This window comes from Oryctolagus cuniculus, chromosome 2 (assembly GCF_051225735.1).
Source record: "Oryctolagus cuniculus isolate XC-2025 breed Fujian yellow rabbit chromosome 2, ASM5122573v1, whole genome shotgun sequence".
Taxonomy (NCBI): Eukaryota; Metazoa; Chordata; class Mammalia; order Lagomorpha; family Leporidae; genus Oryctolagus; species Oryctolagus cuniculus.
The window spans coordinates 169180913-169201716 of NC_142868.1; the positions used below are offsets into that span (position 1 = coordinate 169180913).

The 20804-nt window shown below is 40.3% G+C and overlaps 2 protein-coding genes across 16 annotated transcripts in view; both read right to left on the reverse strand.

Annotated features, from left to right (window-relative positions):
• Positions 1-4184, reverse strand: part of ARHGEF33 (Rho guanine nucleotide exchange factor 33) — a 101467-nt gene extending 97283 nt beyond the window's left edge. For all 12 annotated transcript variants that reach the window (XM_089326521.1, XM_089326520.1, XM_089326514.1 and 9 more), the window contains exon 1: positions 4037-4184. The gene's annotated coding sequence lies outside the window, so the exon portion shown is untranslated. The remainder of the gene's footprint in view (positions 1-4036) is intronic.
• Positions 4185-11696: 7512 nt separating this feature from the next.
• Positions 11697-20774, reverse strand: MORN2 (MORN repeat containing 2). Of its 4 annotated transcripts, XM_089326531.1 has the most exons (6): positions 20635-20770; positions 16119-16177; positions 15968-16018; positions 15460-15566; positions 14651-14787; positions 11697-11928 (listed from the first exon to the last, which is right to left on the reverse strand). In XM_089326531.1, exons 5-6 carry the CDS (start codon positions 14785-14787, stop codon positions 11826-11828), a joined length of 240 nt encoding a protein of 79 aa, XP_089182657.1. In that variant the 5' UTR covers positions 15460-15566; positions 15968-16018; positions 16119-16177; positions 20635-20770; the 3' UTR covers positions 11697-11825. The 4 variants fall into 4 exon arrangements, with proteins under 4 accessions (XP_089182657.1, XP_069925623.2, XP_089182656.1 ...); XM_070069522.2 differs by lacking the exon at positions 16119-16177 and having other exon boundaries at positions 20635-20774; XM_089326530.1 differs by lacking the exon at positions 16119-16177 and having other exon boundaries at positions 20560-20735.
• Between the last annotated feature and the right edge of the window lie 30 nt (positions 20775-20804).

A 20804-nucleotide genomic window follows, 5' to 3' on the forward strand; every position in this document is an offset into this window, starting at 1 on the left:
ATCAGAGGAGAAGAGGTACTTCCAGTTGTGGTAACTACAAAGTGTTTCATAAGGAAGACGGGATGTGAGATGACTTTGCTTGATAGGGAGAAATGGTAAAAAGAAGATCAGCAAAGGAACTGAGTGCAAAGTGTAGGTAAATTTAGGGATCCTAGGGAGCATGGAAAGTCAAATAAAATAAATAAATCTAAAAAAAAAAAGTAAAGAAAAGACAGCTACAAAGATACCAGTGGGTAGGCACCTTTAATAATCTAAGCACGGGCAGGCATTTTGTATAATGGTCAAGCTGCTGGTTAGGTTACTATCATTCCATAACAGGAGGCCTGGGTTTAAGTCTGACTCTATTACTGATTCCAGCTTTCAGCTTATGCACACCCGAGGGGCAGCAAGTGATGACTGAAGTACTTGGGTGCCTGTCATTCACGTGGGAGACCCAGACTGAGTTCTGAGTTCCTGGCTTTTACCTGGCCCAGCCCCCAGGCATTATGGACATTTTGGGGGTGATTCCAGTAGATGTCTGTCTTCATCTCTGTCTCCCTGCTTCTCAAATAAATAAATTTTAAAAAATAAAATGTAATGATGGCCTGGATTAGGGAAATGACTATTCAAAAGGAAAGGAGGACGTGAAACATTTCAGGCGCCAGCACTGTGGGGTAGTGGGTAAAGCCACTGCCTGCAGTGCTGCCATCCCATATGGGTGCCGATTTGAGTCTCAGCTGCTCCACTTCTGATCCAGCTCTCTGCTATGGCTTCGTAAAGCAGTAGAAGATGGCCAACATCCTTGGACCTCTGCACCTGCCTGGGAGATACGGAAGAAGCTCCCGGCTCCTGGCTTCGGATCGGCCCAGCTCCAGCCATTGTGGCCATCTGGGGAGTGAACCAGCGGATGGAAGACCTCTCTCTCTCTCTGTCTCTGCCTCTGCTTCTTTGTAACTCTGCCTTTCAAATAAATAAATAAAATAAGTAAATTTAAAAAAGAAACATTTAAAAAGTTTCTACATGAGCTAAGTGGATGTTTTCCCAATAAAAAGAGTTGGATTGAAACTCCCAGATTCAGAAGTAGAAAATATATTCATAAAAAATATAAATTACTCTAAACCTACTTGTACCAGGATACTAAAAGGAGACTGAATATGCTGAAATAATGGACTTGTTATTTCTGTAATTTTAGCAGAAACTTAACTTTTATTTTCACCACATGACAATTAGGGATGCACTGACCACTAGGAGACAGAGAAGATTCAAAGTATCTCAGGCAGAAGTACAACCATCCTGCTTTCCATTGTTCATCCTCTGTGCAGGTGCTACCGTAAATAGCAGCTGTCAAGGTACCTTCCACAGCGAGGTTCTTCCACTTCTCCCCAGTTATCCCTTTTCTCATCTTTATTAAGTCACCCTACCCACCACACGCATAGGAATTCAATGAAAATTTAAGAGGAGGAGTCTTTTCAGAGAGCATTAGAATTTTCTGACATTCACCTCTTTTTTGCTCACTAAAACCATGCCAGCACAGCCTGAGGGAAAAAGGAAGGGCTTGCATAGACCCAATAAGGACATTATATCCTCACATAACTTGGAGATTGGTTGGTTCCATAGACACATCAAAACAGATACTTGGGCTGGCGCCGGCAGTAGGCTAATCCTCCGCCTTGCGGCACTGGCACACCGGGTTCTAGTCCCGGTCGGGACGCCGGATTCTGTCCCAGTTGTCCCTCTTCCAGGCCAGCTCTCTGCTGTGGCCCGGGAGTGCAGTGGAGGATGGCCCAAGTGCTTGGGCCCTGCACCCCATGGGAGACCAGGAGAAGCACCTGGCTCCTGCCATCGGATAGGCGTGATGCGCCGGCCACAGCGCGCCGGCCGCGGTGGCCATTGGAGGGTGAACCAACGGCAAAAGGAAGACCTTTCTCTCTGTCTGTCTCTCTCACTGTCCACTCTGCCTGTCAAAACAACAACAACAACAACAAAAAAAACACAGATACTTGCTCATTCTTGGGAAATAAATTCTACACATTTCCTGAAATGCACAATTTAAGCATCTAAACAGCTGCTACTCTCTCCGTTTATTTTTCTGATATTTTAGGAATATTTAATAGGAGCTAATGTGTATTAAACTTTTTATCAAGCAGGAACAAACAAAATAATCTTGAAGCTACCCATCAGAATAATAATAATAATAACAATATTCAGTAATTATTATTTGTTTAATTCATCATATTCGGGGCACTGAAAGTGCCTTGCAAATAAAATGAGGACTTTTTTTTCCTTGCACTTCTCCCAAGGGGATTTCTAGCATTCTTGAAAGGCACCACGATTAATCAAGTCCTCAGGGACCAACCAACAGCAATAACATGACAGATATTGGATATTGGTTAAACTTTTTCACTATCATGTAAATAGTGTGTGTGTGTTGGGTGTGGGTATGTGTATTGGTGGGGGGAAATCATCATTTAGACACCATTCCTGGAGAGAAGGTAAGAATTAAAGATTCTTACATTTAATAAAAATCCAGAAACTAATAAAAATAGTGAAAAACTTATACTCCAGTTCTAAAATCAAAGGCAAAACTAAAGTTTCTTCACCTGGGATCCATGAATTGGGTTTGGGACCACCTATAAATCTCCTGAAAATGATGTGCAAACTTTGTGAGTTTTTAGATTTTTTTTTTCAAAAGTGTGGACTGTTTTCACAAGATTCTGATTGCAATCCTTGACTCCCAAAAAGGTTAAGAATCACTGCTTTTAAAGAAAAATGGGACGGGAGGAAGGAAGGGAGGGAGGGGAAGGGGAAAGTAGGGAGGGAGGAATAGGGAAGGCAAGAGAGGGGAGGGAAAAGAGCAAAGAAGGAAAGGGTGGAGAGGGACAGGGGTCTTTGCAAACACACTGCTCAGTTTACGAGTGGCCAGATACGTGACGCACACTCATGCACAGAGAAGAGGAAGGAAGGAGCCGACTAAAGAAGGTCCAAGGGTTGGTCTCATCAGTTCTGCTCCAGATCAAATCAACCAAATGTTTAGGAAATTAGTACATGGACATATCTATTAATGTTTAGTTTCAAAACAAATCATTATATTTGGATTTAAAGTTAACAATAGTATGATGATCTTCTTTTCAAAAGCCTCTGAGTTTTCAAACAGGTTTAGATGGCATTTTCAGAGTCCTTGGTATCAACGAAAATGCAGATGTTAATTTGTGGAAACTGGAATAAATGTGTCAAAATTTTTTCTCTAGAGTAAATTTCTGATCATTTATTTTGAAATGGCCTTCAATGAAATAGCTATGCTATTTGCAGCAATATGATTTTTATGGAGAGGAGCTATTTTAAAAAGATAAAAGGATGATAGATTTCTATATAGAGACATTTCTATATATTCAGAATACTACTGTTCCAGCACATAAAACTCAGATATAATTTCTGCACTAATTACACTGGAATACTATCCTCACTTAAAGAATAGAAACTTTTAAGTGAAACTCAATTCCTTTCATCATGTCCCTCAAACCTCATAAAGTTCTCATAATTAGATTTCACTAATAAATGCCCCTGTGTAATTCATCAACACACACCTTTTTTCTGCAAAGTGAACTCAGACAGAATCCTCTATCCTTTTTCTATGTTACAAAGGCATAAACCAACCTCCCTACATCCCTAATCTTTTTTATTCCTTAATTATTTTTAATCCCAAAGAGACATGTACATATAAATCAAAAATCCTACCATTCCCTAAGACGGTTTTCAAAATTTAACTCAGCTTCAACTAAATATCTGAAAACACAGAACAACTTCAGCCCCCAAAATATTTCATTAGCTGACAACCTGCAGAAGCATATTAAGACATAATACAAAAATTAAGCAATGAAATTAATTAATGTTTTATAAGTTGCTATAACTTGAATAAAAAGTTATTTCTTTGAATGGTTGCCTTAGATAAATGTTAGCATAGTTGCTATTTAAATTAGTACCATCTGATAAGAACTGCTTCTCTTATAAAAATATTTCCCTTTTCAATATCTTTAAAGCACTAAAAGCTTACACTTACCCCATGTTGCTTGCTTGCCCTGGTTATACCATCCTCAGACAAAGGCTCATCTGGATTCTGAATTAAGTTAAAGGTTATAAAAAGATTGAGTAGAGAGGTCTGACTTCCTCTAAAACGAGACTGTCGTATGCTAACCAGGTTTTTAAATGAGGAAAACTAGAGTCTCCTAATTACATAAGCTCCAGGTCAAATTCTAGAACCAACTAATCAAATAACTGAACAGTCTTCAGTTTCAAGGAACAAAACTGCTTTAGAGGAATGACTTAGAAAATTGAGTTCATGTACATTGAAAAGTTAATAACAATAGAAAGTTAAAGATTTTTAAATGTAAAATACATACCTTGCTACTTTAAATAATTTGAAGAAAAATACTGAGAAAAAATGTATTTTGAAGCAGTTTCTTCTCTCTAAAGTATTTGCCATAAGTTTTATATTTGTATTATATATATTTGTATATCTGTATTATATATATATTATAACTTCATCTTAACTTGTTCAGTATTTATCTACTTACAAATTCCAGTACAACAGCAATAATAGTGAATTATAAAACCATACCAGCTAATGCTAAGCAAAGCATCCAAAAATGTCCAATTTTGAAAATGCACCTTTGGACATTTATAAATAGGGTTTTTTAAAAAATTAAATAAAAAGCTATAATTATAAGGGAGTAACACAATATAATTTTCATTTAAACATTTTAAAAGGCACTTTAAGTAAAATTTAATTTGTACAACAAAAAGTATAAATATTTTTGGCAATTATATACTGAGAACCATAAATATTCACAAGATTTTAAATAAAGAAATGAAATAGAAGTTACAGGTACTATTTTTGTCAGTTTTTAAATAATAGCACTTTTGAAAAAATATTCAGATGTATGTAGACAACATATACTTTTCCAACTATTTTCAAATTATTTTACCTACAAAGTAAAGAAGCTTTCTGGGCCTAGAATATATGACAACACACCAATATGCTTTTTAAAGAAATTGAGATGTAATTCACATACCATTCACAGAATTTGACCCTTTAAAAAATGAACAATTCAGTGGTTTTTAGTAAATTCAAAAAATTGCACAACCATCACTACTGTCACTATCTGTTTCTAAAACATTTCCATCATCCCCCAGAGAAATCTCATGTGTCCCCATTCCTCCCTCCCCTGGCAACTTCTAATCTACTTTCTGTCTCTGAGGATTTGCCTATTTTGGGCATTTCAAATAAATGAAATCATACCATATATGACCTTTTATGACTGGCGCCTTTCACTTAACATAATGTTTCCAAGATTTATTCCTGTTGTAATATCAACACATCATTTTTTATAGCTGAATAATATTCCATTGTATGGACAAAACCATATTTTGTTTATTTATTAGTTAATGGACACTTGAGTTGTTTCTAGTTTGGGCTATTAGGGATGTCTTAGTCCACTTGAGCTGCTCTAACAAAATACCTTAGACTGGACAGTTTATAATCAGCAGAAATGTATTCCTCACAGTTCTAGAGGCTAAGAAGCCTGAGATGAGGGCACCACAGAGTCAGTGTTGGGCCAGGGCTTGCTCTCTTCTTTGAAGCTGGCACCATCCCGCTTTATCATCACATCTCTTTTATAAGGACACTAATCTTCATCCCAGAGGGCTCAGCCCTCGTGACCTTATCACCTACTGAAGGTCCCACTTCTTAATGCAACCACAGAGGGGATTGGTTTCAACATGAATTTTGGAAGGACACACACACTCAGACCATAGGATGAACAACGTTGGTGTGAACATTTGTGTGCAGTCAGTGCTCTTGGGTGCATACCTAGGAACTGCTGAGTCATATGACAACTCTGTATCTAACGGCTTGAGGAACTTTCTTTCACAGAGGCTGCATTATACATTTCCACCAGAAATATTCGAGGGGTCCAACCTTTCCATATCCTACCCAACTTGAGTCAGCATCCACTGCTTCCCAGGCACATTAGCAGAAAATTGGATCAGAAGCAGAGTGGCCCGGACTTGACCTAGCACTCTACGATGGGATGTGTGTGTCCTAAGCAGTGACTTAACCTTCTACAACACAACACCCATTCCTTGCTCATTTTTAAATTAGGGTGTCTATTATGGAGTTGTAAGAGTTCTTTGTATATTCTGGAAACTAGGCTTTTAACAGTGTTGATTTTTGTTTTATTTTTTTTTATTATTATTTTTTTCTGATTTGATCTTGAAGTCTGTCAGGAGTAGCCATTAGCCAAGATGCTGCTCTCAAGGAGAGCCCTGACTGGGGGAGTTAGGTTTGCATATGTTGGTCAGGTTGAACACCAGGAGAAAGTGAATACAAAAATGCATAAAATAGAAAACAACTCTCACAGATTGAGAGAGGGTAGAGAGATATGGAGGCGGCAGGGAGCTTTACCAGTGAGTGGAGAGTAAATGCAAGAAAAGACCTGTTGGGACTATGCCTTTGTTAAGGCTCATGGGTGTTATTCCTTAGGCTTCCCCTTATGGGGTTGTGGACTGACAAGTTTAAAGAAAATGTGAAGGGTGGGATTGAGACTCATTTACATGACTCATGTTGATGGCTATGTTTTATCATGGTCAGTGCCTGTGGATCTATCGGGTTTTGGGTCAGTGGGATAAGATACAAAAGGGCTATACTGCAAACACACAGGGAAGGGAAGTTTTAATGAGGCTGAACATGATGGGGTATAGGGATTTAACTTGACAGGACTGTAGCCATCTTGTACATAATTGCCATTTTGGTTCTAACCACCATCTTGCCCTTTAGGTAACATTGACATTCATCCCAAACCATATGGGGTAAACAAAGTCATTAAGGTAAAACTCCACGCTTATCTGAAGTTCTTATTCAATGCCCTGAATATCTTTCTTCTGATGCCTGGAAGGTCTTTTATGAACATTTTTTTAAAGATTTTTTTATTTATTTATTCGAAAGTCAGAGAGTTACACAGAGAGAAGAGAGGCAGAGAGAGAGAGGTCTTCCATTAGATGGTTCACTCCCCAGTTGGCCGCAATAGCTGAAGCTGCACCGATCCAAAGCCAGGAGCCAGCAGCTTCTAACGGGTCTCCCATGTGGGTGCAGGGGCCCAAAGACTTGGGCCATCTTCTACTGCTTTCTCAGGCCACAGCAAAGAGCTATATCAGAAGAGGAGCAGCTGGGACTAGAACCAGCGCCCATGTGGGATGCCGGTGCTTCCAGCCAGGGCGTTAACCTGCTGTGCCACAGCGCCGGCCCCTCTCATGAACATTAATATTTCCTGAGAAAGTCTAGCCACATTCCAGTTAGCTACAGGCCACCTACCTTTGCCTATAAAATTCTTTCTTTACTGTCTTATAGAGTGGATACCCACTGTTTTGCAGTCATCCAAGACTATAATTCTGTCCATAAGTTCCCCCCAATAAATTACATTTTGTGTTATTCTGATTTGTCTGCTTCTTTCTTCAACCTCTTGGTCAGTTCTCATGCAACACATTTTGGACAGGTATGACTGGGTTTTCAAATAACTTACATCAAGTCTAAAACTAGATGCTGAGACAACAAATATATAAACAAATTGACAGATATATAGTTTGCAGTATTTTCTCTCATTTTGTGGATTATATTTTCACTTTCTTGATCATGACCTTTAAATAGATACTTCTAAAAATATAAATGGTGAGACTGGGCATCCTGGCCTTGCTCCTGATCTCAGTGGAAAAGCTTTCAGTTTCCCACTACTGAGTATGATTTTAGCTGTGGGCTTTTCTATAGGACCCTTACTATGTTAAGGTAACTTCATACTATTCCTACTTGTTTGATGAGTTTTTAGTAATAAAATGGTGCTGGATTCTATCAAATTCTTTTTCTGCATCTATTGAGATGATTGTGTGACTTTTATCTTTTATTCTGTAAATGTGGTATATCACAACTGGTTTTCTTTTTAAAATTATTTAGTTAGTTAGTTTAATTACTTGAAAGGTAGAGACAGAGGCAAACAGAGATCACCCATCAGCCAGTTCACTTCCTAAGTGCCTGAAACAGTAGGGGCTGGACCTGGCTGAAACCAGGGGCTAGAAACTCAATCTTTGTCTCCCAGGTGAGTAGCAGGGACCCAACTACTTGAGCCATTATCTACTGTCTCTCAGGGTGCACATAAGTAGGAAGCTGGAATTGGATGCAGAACTAGGACTCAAATCTAGTACTCCAAACTGGAATGCAGACATCCCAAGTGGCATCTTAATCCTAGGCCAAACGCCCATCCCCACCATTGATTTGCATATGTTGAACCATCTTGCATTTCACTTAGGCATGGTATATGACTCTTCTATTTTCCAAATTTTTAATTTATTTTCATTTTGAGAGGCACAAAGATAGAGATAGTGTTCCTTCCATCTGCTAGTTCATTTCCAAATAAATGCAACAGTTGGGGCTGAGATAGCAGGAAGCAAGGAGGCCAGAACTCAATCCAGGCCCCCCATGTGGGTCACAGGGACCCAGAAAATTGAGCCATCAACTTCTGCCTCTCAGGGTACACAAGCTGGAAGCTGGAATCAGAATTGGAGCCAGGACTCAAACTCAGGCATTCCAATAAGTTTTGTTGGTATCCAAAGTGCCATCTTTATAACTGTTGCACCAAAAGCCCATTTATGTGGGACTCCTTGTGCTATTGGAAACATAAAGGAGATGCTTCATAGTGCTGGTATTGACAATGATTTCAGGAATATGACACCAAAAACTGAGGCAACAAAAATAAGAATGACTGAAAGGGGCAACATCAAACTAAAATCTCTTGCATAGCAAAGAAAACAATCAATAGATTTAAAAGGCAGCCTATAAAATGGGAGAAAATGTGTACAAATGATACATTTCATAAAGAGTTAATCTGAAAAATATACAAGGAATTCTGTTTACAATGCAAGAGTAAAAAAATTAATAACCCAATTAAAAATGTGCTAAGGACACGAATAGACATTTCTTCAAAGAAGACATACAAACGGCCAACAAATGTATATTAAAACAATGCTTAATGTTACTAACAATCTGAGATACAGAAACAAAAACCATATGGGGATGGCACTGTGGTACAGCAGTTAAGCCATGGCCTGCAGTGCTGGCATCCCATTTGAACACCAGGCCCAACTGCTCCATTTCCAATTCAGCTCCCTGCTAATGTACACGAGAAATCAGCAAAAGATGGTCCAAGTCTCTGGGTCCCTTCACCCACATAGGAGAAGTGGAAGAAGCTCCTGGCTCCTAGCTTTGGCCTGGCATAGCCCCAGCCATTGTGGCCATTTGGGGAGTGAACCAGCAGATGGAAGATTTCTGTTTCTCCTTCTCTGGCTCTGATACTCTTTCAAATAAGTAATCTTTTTTTAAAGATTTATTTATTTATTTTAAAGGCAGAGTCACAGAGAGGCAGCAGCAGAGAGAAAGAGAGAGAGAGGAAGAGAGAGAGAGAGAGGAAGAGAGAAAGAAGTCTTCCAACCGCTGGTTTACTCCCCAATTGGCCGCAACGGCCAGAGCTGCACCAATCAGAAGCTAGAAGCTAAGAGCTTCTTCTGGGTCTCCCACGCATGTGCAGGGGCCCAAGGACTTGGTCCATTTTCTACTGCTTTCCCAGGCCACAGCAGAGAGCTGTATCAGAAGAGGAGCAGCTGGGACTTAAACTGGCACCCATATGGGATGCTGGCACTGCAGGTGATGGCTTTACCTGCTATGCCACCACACCCGGCACCAATAAATAAATCTTTAAAAAGATCTTTAGGGCTGGCGCCACGGCTCACTTGGCTAATCCTCCGCCTGCGGCGCTGGTACCCCGGGTTCTAGTCCTGGTTGGGGCACCGGATTCTGTCCTGTTTGCTCCTCTTCCTGTCCAGCTCTCTGCTGTGGCCCGGGAAGGCAGTGGAGGATGGCCCAAGTGCTTGAGTCCCTGTACCCGCATGGGAGACCAGGAGGAAGTACCTGGCTCCTGGCTGCACTGATCCACAGTTGCCATTTGGGGGGTGAACCAGCGGGAGGAAGACCTTTCTCTCTGTCTCTCTCTCACTAACTCTGCCTGTCAAAAAAAAAAAAAATCTTTAAAAAGAAATAAAAACCACAGTGAGATACCACCTGAAGCCTGCGAGATGGTTACTACCAAAGAAGCTAAGTGTTGGTAAGGATGTGGAGAAACTGCATCCCTTCCACACTGTTGATGGGAATGTAAAATGATGTAATCACTATGAAAAGCAATATGGAGGTTCTACAAAAGAATCTATTTTTAAATAGAGCTACTATATGGTCCAGCAATCCTATTTCTGTATATTTATCCTAAAGAATGAAATCAGTATCTTGAAGAGGTATTAGCATTCATTTGTTCATGGCAGTGCTATTCAGAATAGCAAGATGTGGAAACAACCTAAATGTCCAATAATCAATAACGAAAGAAAATGTGGCATATACAATGGAATAGTATTCAGCTTTAAAAAAGAAGATTCTTCAATATAGGACAACATGAATGAGGACATTATGCTACGTGAAATAAACTGATCACGGAAGTAGAAATGTTGCGTGATTCTACTTATATGCAGTACATAAAATAGTCAAATTCATAGAATCATAGAATAGATTCATAGAATCAGCTAGAGTGAGGGAAGAAGTGAGGAGTTACTAATCAAAAGGCATAAAGTTCCAGTTAAGAGGTGAGTGTTCAGCCTACCAGTTAAAATGACCATGTCCTATATCAGAGTACCTGGGTTTGATGTCCAGCCCCAGTTTCCGTCTTCAGCTGTTAATGCAGACCATGGAAAGCAGAGGTGATAGCCTAAGTGACTGGTTCCTGTCACCTACATGAGAGAACTGGATTGAGATCTTGGCTCTCAGCTACAGTCTCAGCGCAGCTCCAGCCATTTGTATGCATTTGGAGAGCAAAAAAGCAGATAGGAGCTTTCTCTGTCTCTGTTTCTCTGCTACTCAAATAAATAAATTTAAAAAAGAATAGTCAAGAAAGTCAAGTAAACTAGAGATTTGCTGTACAACATTGTGCCTATAGTCAGCAATAAGCTACACATATGGCACCAGCATTGTGATTTAGTGGGTAAAGCTGCTGTCTGCCATGCTGGAATCCCACATGTATGCCAGTTCAAGTCATGGCTGCTCCACTTCTAATCCAGCTCCTTACTAATGTGACTGGGAAAGCTGCACAAGATGCCCAAGTACTTGGGCCCCTGCACCCACGTGGGAGACCCAGATAAAGCTCCTGGATCCTAGCTTCACCCTGACCCAACCCTGACCATAGACGTCATTTGGGGGGTAAGCCAGTAGACAGATCTCTCTCTTTCTCTCCTTCTCTCTCTAACTCTGCCTCTCAAAGAAATAAATAAATCTTTTAAAAATGTATACTTACATTTTGTTAAGTGAGTAGATCTTATGTTAAATCTTAGATTAACAACAAAAGTGCAGCAGGGAAAAATATATGCATACTTACAAACAGCAAATCAGAGAAAATTTTTTTCTTCCCAAATAAACATGCCAGCACACACTAGGAAAAAAATGATAAAACTCAGGCACGGGATTGGAAATTAACTTTGACAAGATGTGGGCAGTTCTGTATTTATTCAAGTGAGCAAACTTGAAATTGAATTGTATGGTTTATTTTAAACTATAAGATATTCAAAACAAGTTCAGAAAGAGATGAATTAGTTATGGTTTTATTGGCAAACTCATAGAGATGGTATATGAAGTTATTACAGATCACAGATTTAATTCCTTTCCTTATGACTAGAAGTTGCAATTACCACACTTAAACTTTCACGCAGAATATCTACAGGTGGAGTTTCAGCCTCAGGCCTGGAGCGGCTGTGAAATGAAAGTTACCACTCCATTCCAGTCCTTGGATATCCGTATATTCCCCTTCACCTTCCACTCTGAAACAGGAAAAAAATAAGTCTGTTTACTAACCAAGACAAAGAATTTGCAGTCCAGATATAAGATTGTCTAGCAAATTATATACCATGTGTGAAGCATTATACCTTTTCACTTTTCAAGTTTTGATTTAATAACCATTAGTATGTTTTTCATATCCTTCAAAAATCATACTATTCCAAACACTGTCATTATACAAATCTTGGTGTTTTAAAATTTATGATCATGTAGGCTAAGTTTACATAAAACCAAAACAGTCAGCTAAAAAATGAAAGTTTATGTTGGTTATCTAGCTTAATTAGTGCATTCATTTATTCAACAAATTTTTTTTTGGCTATTAATTATCTTTTAGGTGCTGTATTCTGTGCTGGTGTTTTGTTGGACTCTTCAAAGTAGTAAGACAAGCATTTCACATAAACATACCGAACTTCATCCTATAAGTTAGATCTTTCTCTCCCTTTATTAACATCAGTGGGAAAAGCTTATGTGACATTGTCAGCAACTTGTATTCAAAATAGGTGATTATCTGCCCACTTCAATATGTATTCACATCAGACCATTTCACAACAATGGTGAATCTGAAAAACTTACAGAAAGAAGGAAGGGGTATTTATAACTGCATGTGAACCTCTAGATGCATGGCATGATATTCAGTGTGAAGACTCAGCTTGTAAAGCTGTGCTCATATATCACTTCACTTTTATTTTTTCCTACAAGTCTATGCTCAGAAAGAACAACAGTGGATACATTTCTGTAAGTTAAAAATTAACTAATTTTGCTTGTATTTTAAGAATTAGCCTAGTAGGGGCTGGCTCTGTGGCACTGCAGGTAAAGCCATCAACTGTAGTATCCACATCCCATATGGGTGCTGGTTTGAGTCCCAGTTGCTCTACTTCCAATCCAGCTCCCTGATAATGTGCCTGGGAAAGTAGCAGAAGATGGCCGAAGTCCTTAGACCCCTGCACCCATGTGGGAGACCCGGATGAAGCTTCCGCTCCTGGCTTCAGCCTGGCCCAGTCCTGGCTGTGGCAGCCATTTAGGGTAGTGAACCAGGGGATGGAAGATATATCTCTCCCTCTCTCCCTCTCTCTATCTCTAGCTTTGCCTCTCCTTCTCTGTAACTCTTTCAAATAAATAAATAAATCTTTTTAAAAAATTAACCTAGTAAAAAATGTACACATACATCAGGTCAAAATGAAATAAACAATTAACCCTAGGGCTGTTTTTCAAAAAGTATATTGTAGGGGCCAGCATTGTGGCCCAGCAGGTTAAGCCACCGTCAGCAATGCCAGCATCCCATAAGAGTGCTAGTTTCAAGTCCCAGTTGCTCCACTTCCAATCCAACACCCCACTAATGTATCTGGGAAAGTAGTAGAAGAAAGTCCAAATGCTTGGGCCCCTGGCACTCATGTGGGAGACCTGAATGAAGCTCTTGGCTCCTGGCTGTCAGCCTGGTCCAGCTCCTGCCTTTGTGGCCATTTGAGAGTGAACCAGTAAATGGAAGACATCTTTGTCTGTCTGTCTGTCTCTCTCTCATATTAAATAAATAAATAAATAAATAATTCTTTTTAAAAAGTATATTATGATGATTAGTTTTAGATGTCGACTTGATTAAAGACTATCTAGAAACCTGAAAAAATATTATTTTGGGTATGTCCCTGAGGATATTTCTAAAAGTGACTAGCATGTGAATCTGAGTGGACTGAGTGAGAAAGAGGGACCCTCATTGTGGGTGGGTACCATCAATTGGCTGAGGGTATGGAGAGAATAAATACAGAAATTGAACTAGTTTCTCTCTTTCTCAGAGTTGGGACACACTTGCACCTTGCCTTGGACATTGTCTTGCTGGCAGTCAGGACTTGGGCCTCCAACTGAGACTTATACCACTGGCTTCTTGGTTCTGAGGACCACAGCTTCAGGCTGAGCCACACTATTGGCATCTCGGGGTCACCAGCCCACAGATGACCGAGTGTAGGACTCCTCAGCTGCCATACTTGTGTGAGCCAATTGCTTTAATCAATCTTCCTGGGTTGGCATCATGACGTAGTGGGTATAGCTACTGCCTGAGCTGTGGTCATCCCATATGGGTGCTGGTTCATGTCCCTGCTGCTCCTCTTCAGATCCAACTCCCTGCTAGTAGCCTGGGAAAGCAGCAGAGGATGGTCCAATGCCTGGGCCCCTTCCACCCATGTGGGAGACCTGGATGGAGATCCTGGCTCCTGGCTTCAGCTCTGGCTGTTATGGCGGAAAGATCTCTCTCTGTGTAACTCTGACTTTCAAAATAGATAAACAAATCTTTAAAAATAAATAAATAACTCCTCCTTCATTTAGCTCTATCTGTATCTCCTACTGATTCGGCTTTACTGAAGAATGATAAAAGGTATAGTAAGTCTTCAAATCAAAGTAATTTGGGGTCTATATTTTCTGAATAACTGCAATGTTTTCCACTTCCAAGCTGACTATGAAAAGTTTGACAGGAACAGGAAGGTAAGCAGGATAAATGAAAAGTCTGATGATTACCATTAAGAATGATACTCTCTTTTGGAGGCTTATTATGGTAGTCTTACAACACTTTCTTTCCCCCACTCCCACCCCAGGTCCAACAATTCTGAGAAACTAAATAGATTACAAAAGAATATTTAGTATTAACCAAATGCAATAAGCAAACATAACTGTTTAGAATCTTTTAGAATTACAGTGACTTCAAAATATACTTAAGCTTACCTATTTTCATTGAAATTTCCAGTGTACTTTGCCCCAGTTGGGAATACGTAAGTTCCCAGTCCATGAAACATATTGTCCTTAAATTGTCCTTCATATACTGCTCCTGAAAAATGCTCAAGTTTCCCAAAACCATTCATCTGTTTGTAACAAACAAAATGATCTCAGAAACTAATCTCCACACTTTCTCCAGAAACTTTCAAAAACATACACGTTATTACCTGATAAACTTTGAATCACCCTTAATGTCCATAAAACCTAAGGTGACATTTTTATCACTGTCCTTTCCTTCAACTGTATCTGTCTACTAAATCGAATGTCTCTGATTCAGGCATTGGACAACTGGGGATCCTTGATGCTAACAGGGTTCCCCAAGACACTTTGTATCAGGAATCTTGAAAAGCAACCAGTTTAGTTAGCTCAGAAAGCAGTAAAAGATATGATTCCAGAAGATGTGAGTATGCATTCTTGTTTTGTTATCTACTAGCTGGTGGAGAAACCTGAGCCCAATTTCCCTCAACTGTGAAACAGAAGTATTAAATGGCACCTACCTCATGAGGCTGGCAGAAGGATTAAAGGAGAAAATTATGTAATAGATTTAGCTTTACTCAGTGAATATCAGATAAGAAAGATGATGATGATTGGCTCTCTGCATGAGTTTAAGATCACTCACATATTAACATATATGTTCAATGTAATCATGTTATTTTTACTGTATATTCATTCTATTGTTTTTGATTAATGGTGAATGATTGTGATTATTTAACCCGTGGGGTATTTATTCACTATCAACATTAAAATAACAATAATACCTTGTCATCTTTCCAGCTCCCTGTGTAGATAATCCCATTAGGAGTGGTATGAATCCCTATTCCATTTCTCTCATAGACTCCAGAAGATGTTCTTGTACACTCACCATCTAAACAAGGGAAAAATAAAGATTGTAAATGAGTACTGAGTTTGTCTACTATTTATGTCTGGGACTAATCACAGCTGTAGCTCTATCAGTCTCTGTGGCTCCCCAGCACTAAAACCAACGAAACCAGAGATGAGATCGTGGACCTAGAAAATCTTGCACCACTGAGGCCCATGGGCCACAAGGATTGACAGATCCCACAGGTTTCCAGAGCGTATTGTCTAGACACAACACTGAAGTTCTTATTTAAAATCTTTTCTTTTATTGGGATTTCTATGTTACTTTATTTATTTAATGGAGTTAGTATTCCAATAGTAGTTATATAAAATGTGACAATCTCCTTTTCTTTATTCTTAAACTATTTAATTTTCTATATAGATTAAATAATTGAAATCCATGCTTACCATACTTGTCTCCATTTGGAAATATAAAGCTTATCTTATAAACTTCTGAAGCTGTTTTGAAAGATTTAAGAGAAGTCATATAAGTTTAATTTTTTTTACATCACAAGATCTACAATGAAATGTGCTTTAAGAGCTATACAAATAGACTCACTTCACATGATCATAAGCATATCATGATTACTAGGCATTTCCATTGTTTAGTGTAGGATCCTGGAAAATAAATAATTTTACCTAGATGATCTAGTTTTATTTATGTGTTTGTTAAAACTTTAACAACATGCAATTCATATACCACAGACTACCCTTTAAAAGAACACAATTCAACGCTTTTTAAGTACATCCAGAGTTGTATAACCATCAGATAATCTCGTGGGAATTCAATCTGAAAAAAAAAGAAACCCTTTACCATTCCCCTCACAGCCCTCACCTCCTCATGCTCCTGGGAATCACTAATCTACTTTCTGTCTCTATGTATTTGCTTATTCTGGACAGTTCTTATAAAAGGAACCACACAATATGTGGTCCTTTGGACTGATTTCTTTTAGTTAATACGTTTTCCTTTTGTTTTATTCTTAATTAATTTATTTTAAAGTCAAAATTGCTGGGCTGGCACCATGGCTCAATAGGCTAATCCTCTGCCTTGCAGCGCCAGCACCTGGGTTCTAGTCCCGGTCAGGGCGCCGGATTCTGTCCCAGTTGCTCCTCTTCCAGTGGCCCGGGAAGGCAGTGGAGGATGGCCCAAGTGCTAGGGCCCTGCACCCGCATGGGAGACCAGGAGAAGCACCTGGCTCCTGGCTTCGGATCGGCGCAGCACGCTGGCCACAGGGCACCAGCTGTAGTGGCCATTTCGGGGGTGAACCAATGGCAAAAGAAAAACCTTTCTCTCTGTCTCTCTCTCTGTCTAACTCTGCCTGTCAAAAAAAAAAAAAAAAAAAAGAGTCAAAGTTGCAGAGAGGGTTAGACAGAGAGATTGTCCATCTGCTGGTTCACTCCTCAAATGTCTAAAATGGCCAAAGTTAGGCCAGGCCAAAACCAGGAGCCTGGAGTTTCTTCCGGGACACCCACATGAGTGCAAGGCCCCAAGGACTTGGGCCATCTTCTGCTACTTCCCCAGGTACATTAGCAGGAAGTTGGATTGGAAGTGGAACAGCCAGGACTGAAACTGGTGCCCATGTGCGATGTCAGCGCCCCAGTGGGGAGCTTTACTCACTATGCCACAGTGCCAGTCCCAATAAGTTTCAAGATTTATCCATGTATCAGTACTTCATTCTTTTTTATTGTCAAATATCACATAAAAATAGCACTGTTGTTTATCCACTCATCAGCTCATGGACAGTTGTTTCCACTTTTGGGAAATTATGAATGATTCTTCTATGAATATTGATATATAAGTTTTTGTGTGATAAGTTTTTATTTTTCTGGGTAGCCCATGTGATCTGTTGATTGTCCCACTGAGGTAAAGTGGTATGAGAAACCTCTGATTTGGCAGTAGGAATAAAAATAAATTAAGGAAGGAAGGAACGAGCGAATGCAGGAAGAAAGGAAGAAAATAAGTGGGGGAGGGCAGGGAGGTCCAAGCCATATGAGATTGGAAGAGAAACCAATGAAGAAAGAGGCATGGTGCTGTGACGTAATAGGCAAAGTTGTGCCTGTGGCATCAGCATCCCAAATGGGTGCCGGTTTGACTCCCTGCTGTTACACTTCTGATCCAGCTCCCTGCTAATGCACCTGGGAAAGCGGCAGAAAATGGCCCAAGTGCTTGGGCCCCTGTACCCAGTGGGAGACCCAAAAGAAGCTCCTGGCTCCTGGCTTTGGATCAGCCCAGCTCCAGCCATTGCAGCCATTTGGGAAGTGAGCCAGCAGATGGAAGATTTCTCTTTCTCTTTCTCTCTTTCTCTCGCTCTAGCTCTGCTTTTCAAATAATAAAATAAATCTTCGAAAACAAGTGAAGACAGAAGTTCACAAGACTGGGAGGAACCTATCTTAGAACCCTATGATATTTAATGGACCAAAACATTAGAAATTAATTTTTCTCAACATTGAAGAAAACATATGTATATAAGACTAATAATTCAATCTCCAGCAAAACCATCAATCTGAATTGATGGAAACTAAAGAATTTTCAAACATGGCAGAATTCAGAGTTCAGTACTTAACTTCATCTATGAAATACATGTAAGAAAATATATCAGAGATAAAAACAAATTAGGGGAAACACTTACTTAAGGTATACTAAGCTGATCTTCTGTATATTAAGATAATCGAAAATGAATCTTGATGTGAATGGAAGGGGAGAGGGAGTGGGAAAGGGGAGGGTTGTTGGTGGGAGGGACGGTATGGGGGGGGAAGCCATTGTAACCCATGAGTCGTACTTTGGAAATTTATATTCATTAAATAAAAGATAAAAAAAAAAAACAAATTAGGGGAAAATAGGAAGACAAAAACAAAATGAGAAAGCAACTAGTAAAAACATTTTAATCTATTATTGAGAAAATATTTAATAACTATTTTATATTATTAAGAATAATATTTAATCTGGGGGTGAACCAACAGAAGGAAGACCTTTCTGTCTCTTTCTCTCCCTAACTCTATCTATCAAATAAATTTTAAAAAAAGAATAATATTTCAAATAGAATCTGTAACCAAAATTCAGATAATATCAATATGGAAGTGGTAGTAAGTTAAGCCTATGCCTGAGGCACTGACAATGGAAGATGGCTTAAGCGCTTGGGCCCCTACACTCACGTGGGAGACCTGGAAGAAGCTCCTGGCTTCAGATTGGTCCAGCTCCAGCTGTTGCAGCCATTTGAGGAGAGAACCAGCAGATACAAAACCTCTCTCTGTTTTTCATCTCTTTGCCTGTAACTCTGCTTCTCAAATAAATAAATAAATCTAAAAAAAAAAAAAAAAAAAAAAAAAAAAAAAAAAAGATGCTGCTTGGAACACCTGCATCCCCTATAGAGTGCCTGGGTTCAATTCCAGATCCACTCATGATTCCAGCTTCCTGCTAAGGGATTCTCTGGGATGCAGCAGATGATCGTTCAAGTCATTGGGTCTGCCACTCACATGGGAGACCTGGATTGAGTTCCAGCTCCAGGCTTTAGCTTGGCCCAGCCTCAGCTATCACAGGGTAGTGGAATAAACTTTAAAATATACATATAGAGAAAGACCTCAATTACAGTAAGTCTTAGAAAAATGTAAATTTAGGTATGTTTGTTCATTTCTTTTTCTTATAATCACTATGATGTGGTTGTAGATAAAGGATGGAGCATGGAGGTACACAGAGATTGTCACGAGTGTTCATAAACTATTTACACGTCTGTAAATCTGCAGTTCCCAGAGCACAGAGGCACAGAACTTAAGTGGTCAATAATACTAACCAGATTACCAACTCTGCTGTAGTGCCCCACAGGAACCACGCCACACACACCCCCTCCTCTCTGAACACCGTGTCTTCTCTGCCTGGTTAACTACCATTCTTCCCTAGGATTTGGAAACGACAGTGCAATAATTAGGGGCTCATGCTCTGCCATCAGGCTACCTGGTTATGAATCAGGACTCCACTATTTTCTTTGGCCTGTGCAAATTACTTAATTATCTATGCTTCCGGTTCCTCATCCTTAGATGGGCAAATGAAGTAACTGCACTAAAACATGTAAAGCACTTAGGTTAGTGTCTTACTCTGTAAATATTTAGCTACAGACTCTGTCATCAAATCTTTCTCAATTCTCATCCCTTGAGTCCTCTAGGAGCCTGGAGAGTCCTCTGGGCCTATTCCCCACTAAGGAACTCCAGGTTCTAGTAAAACAATGCTTTGGTATTGGGATCCCCTAGCAATCCCGTGTCCTCCAGCCAGGGGCAGTTAAGTCAAATCTCTTTTCTCACCCTACTGCTCAGCTCAGTATTTAGCGCTACCAGGCGAATGCCTAGTGAATGAACAACACGTGGGAACCAAGTTAAACGTCCATTAAGCACAGCACTAAATGTAATCCTACAAGAAAGATGGTTCCCTATTCTTTTTTCTAAGACTTATTTATTTGAAAGTCAGAGTTACAACGAGAGAGGGAGAGGGAGAGAGAGGTCTTCCATCCACTGGTTCACTCCCCCAAATGGTTACAACCACCAGAGCTGAGCCAGGCCAAAGCCAGGAGCGAGGAGTTTCATCTGGGTCTCTCATGTGGGTGCAGGGGCCCAAATCCTTGGGCCATTTTCTCCTGCTTTCCCGGGTACATTAGCAGGGAGCTGCATCGCAAGTTGAGCAGCCAGGATTCCAACCGGTGCCCACGTGGTATGCAGGCACTGCTGACAACGATTAACCCGCTTTGCACAGCGGCGGTCCCCATGAAGGCTCCCTATTCAAAACCTCGGAGTGTTAGGACTAGAGGGGACCTTAGAGACGAGACCACCTGGTACCAGAAAGTACACTGAAGTCTACAGAGGCTGGCACCCGCCTAAAGTGTCCCAAAAACGAATTAACAGGAACCAAAGCTAGATTCCAAGTCTCCTGATTCGCAGACCAGGGGTTCTCCGCGTCCCTACTCCACCCCCTAGTGTAGACGCTCGGGAAATAAGTCACACCGTGTAGGAGTCACCTGGCGTCCTGCTCAGGAACAACGCGAATTAAAGGCTCCTTTCCCCGCCAGTGCGTCGGGAAAAGGGACACTCACTTGACGGAGAGGGGCTTGAGAGATTTTCCTGACTTTGCGATTCCCCCTGGGCCGCCAGCTCTGCGGCTTGAAGGGAACTTGGGCGCTAACAGCACGCAGAGTGCGACTCCGTTGCTAGGCGACCAGGCAACCTCTCCTCCGGAAGCGAATGCATGAGGGGGCCGAGGCTT

Coding starts and splice junctions, on each gene's coding strand:
- MORN2 (XM_070069522.2), bottom strand. CDS start 14,787: ATGAATGGTTTTGGGAAACTTGAGCATTTTTCAGGAGCAGTATATGAA. Junction 11,929..14,650: donor GGAAATTTCAATGAAAATAG/GTAAGCTTAAGT, acceptor TTCCTGTTTCAG/AGTGGAAGGTGAAGGGGAAT.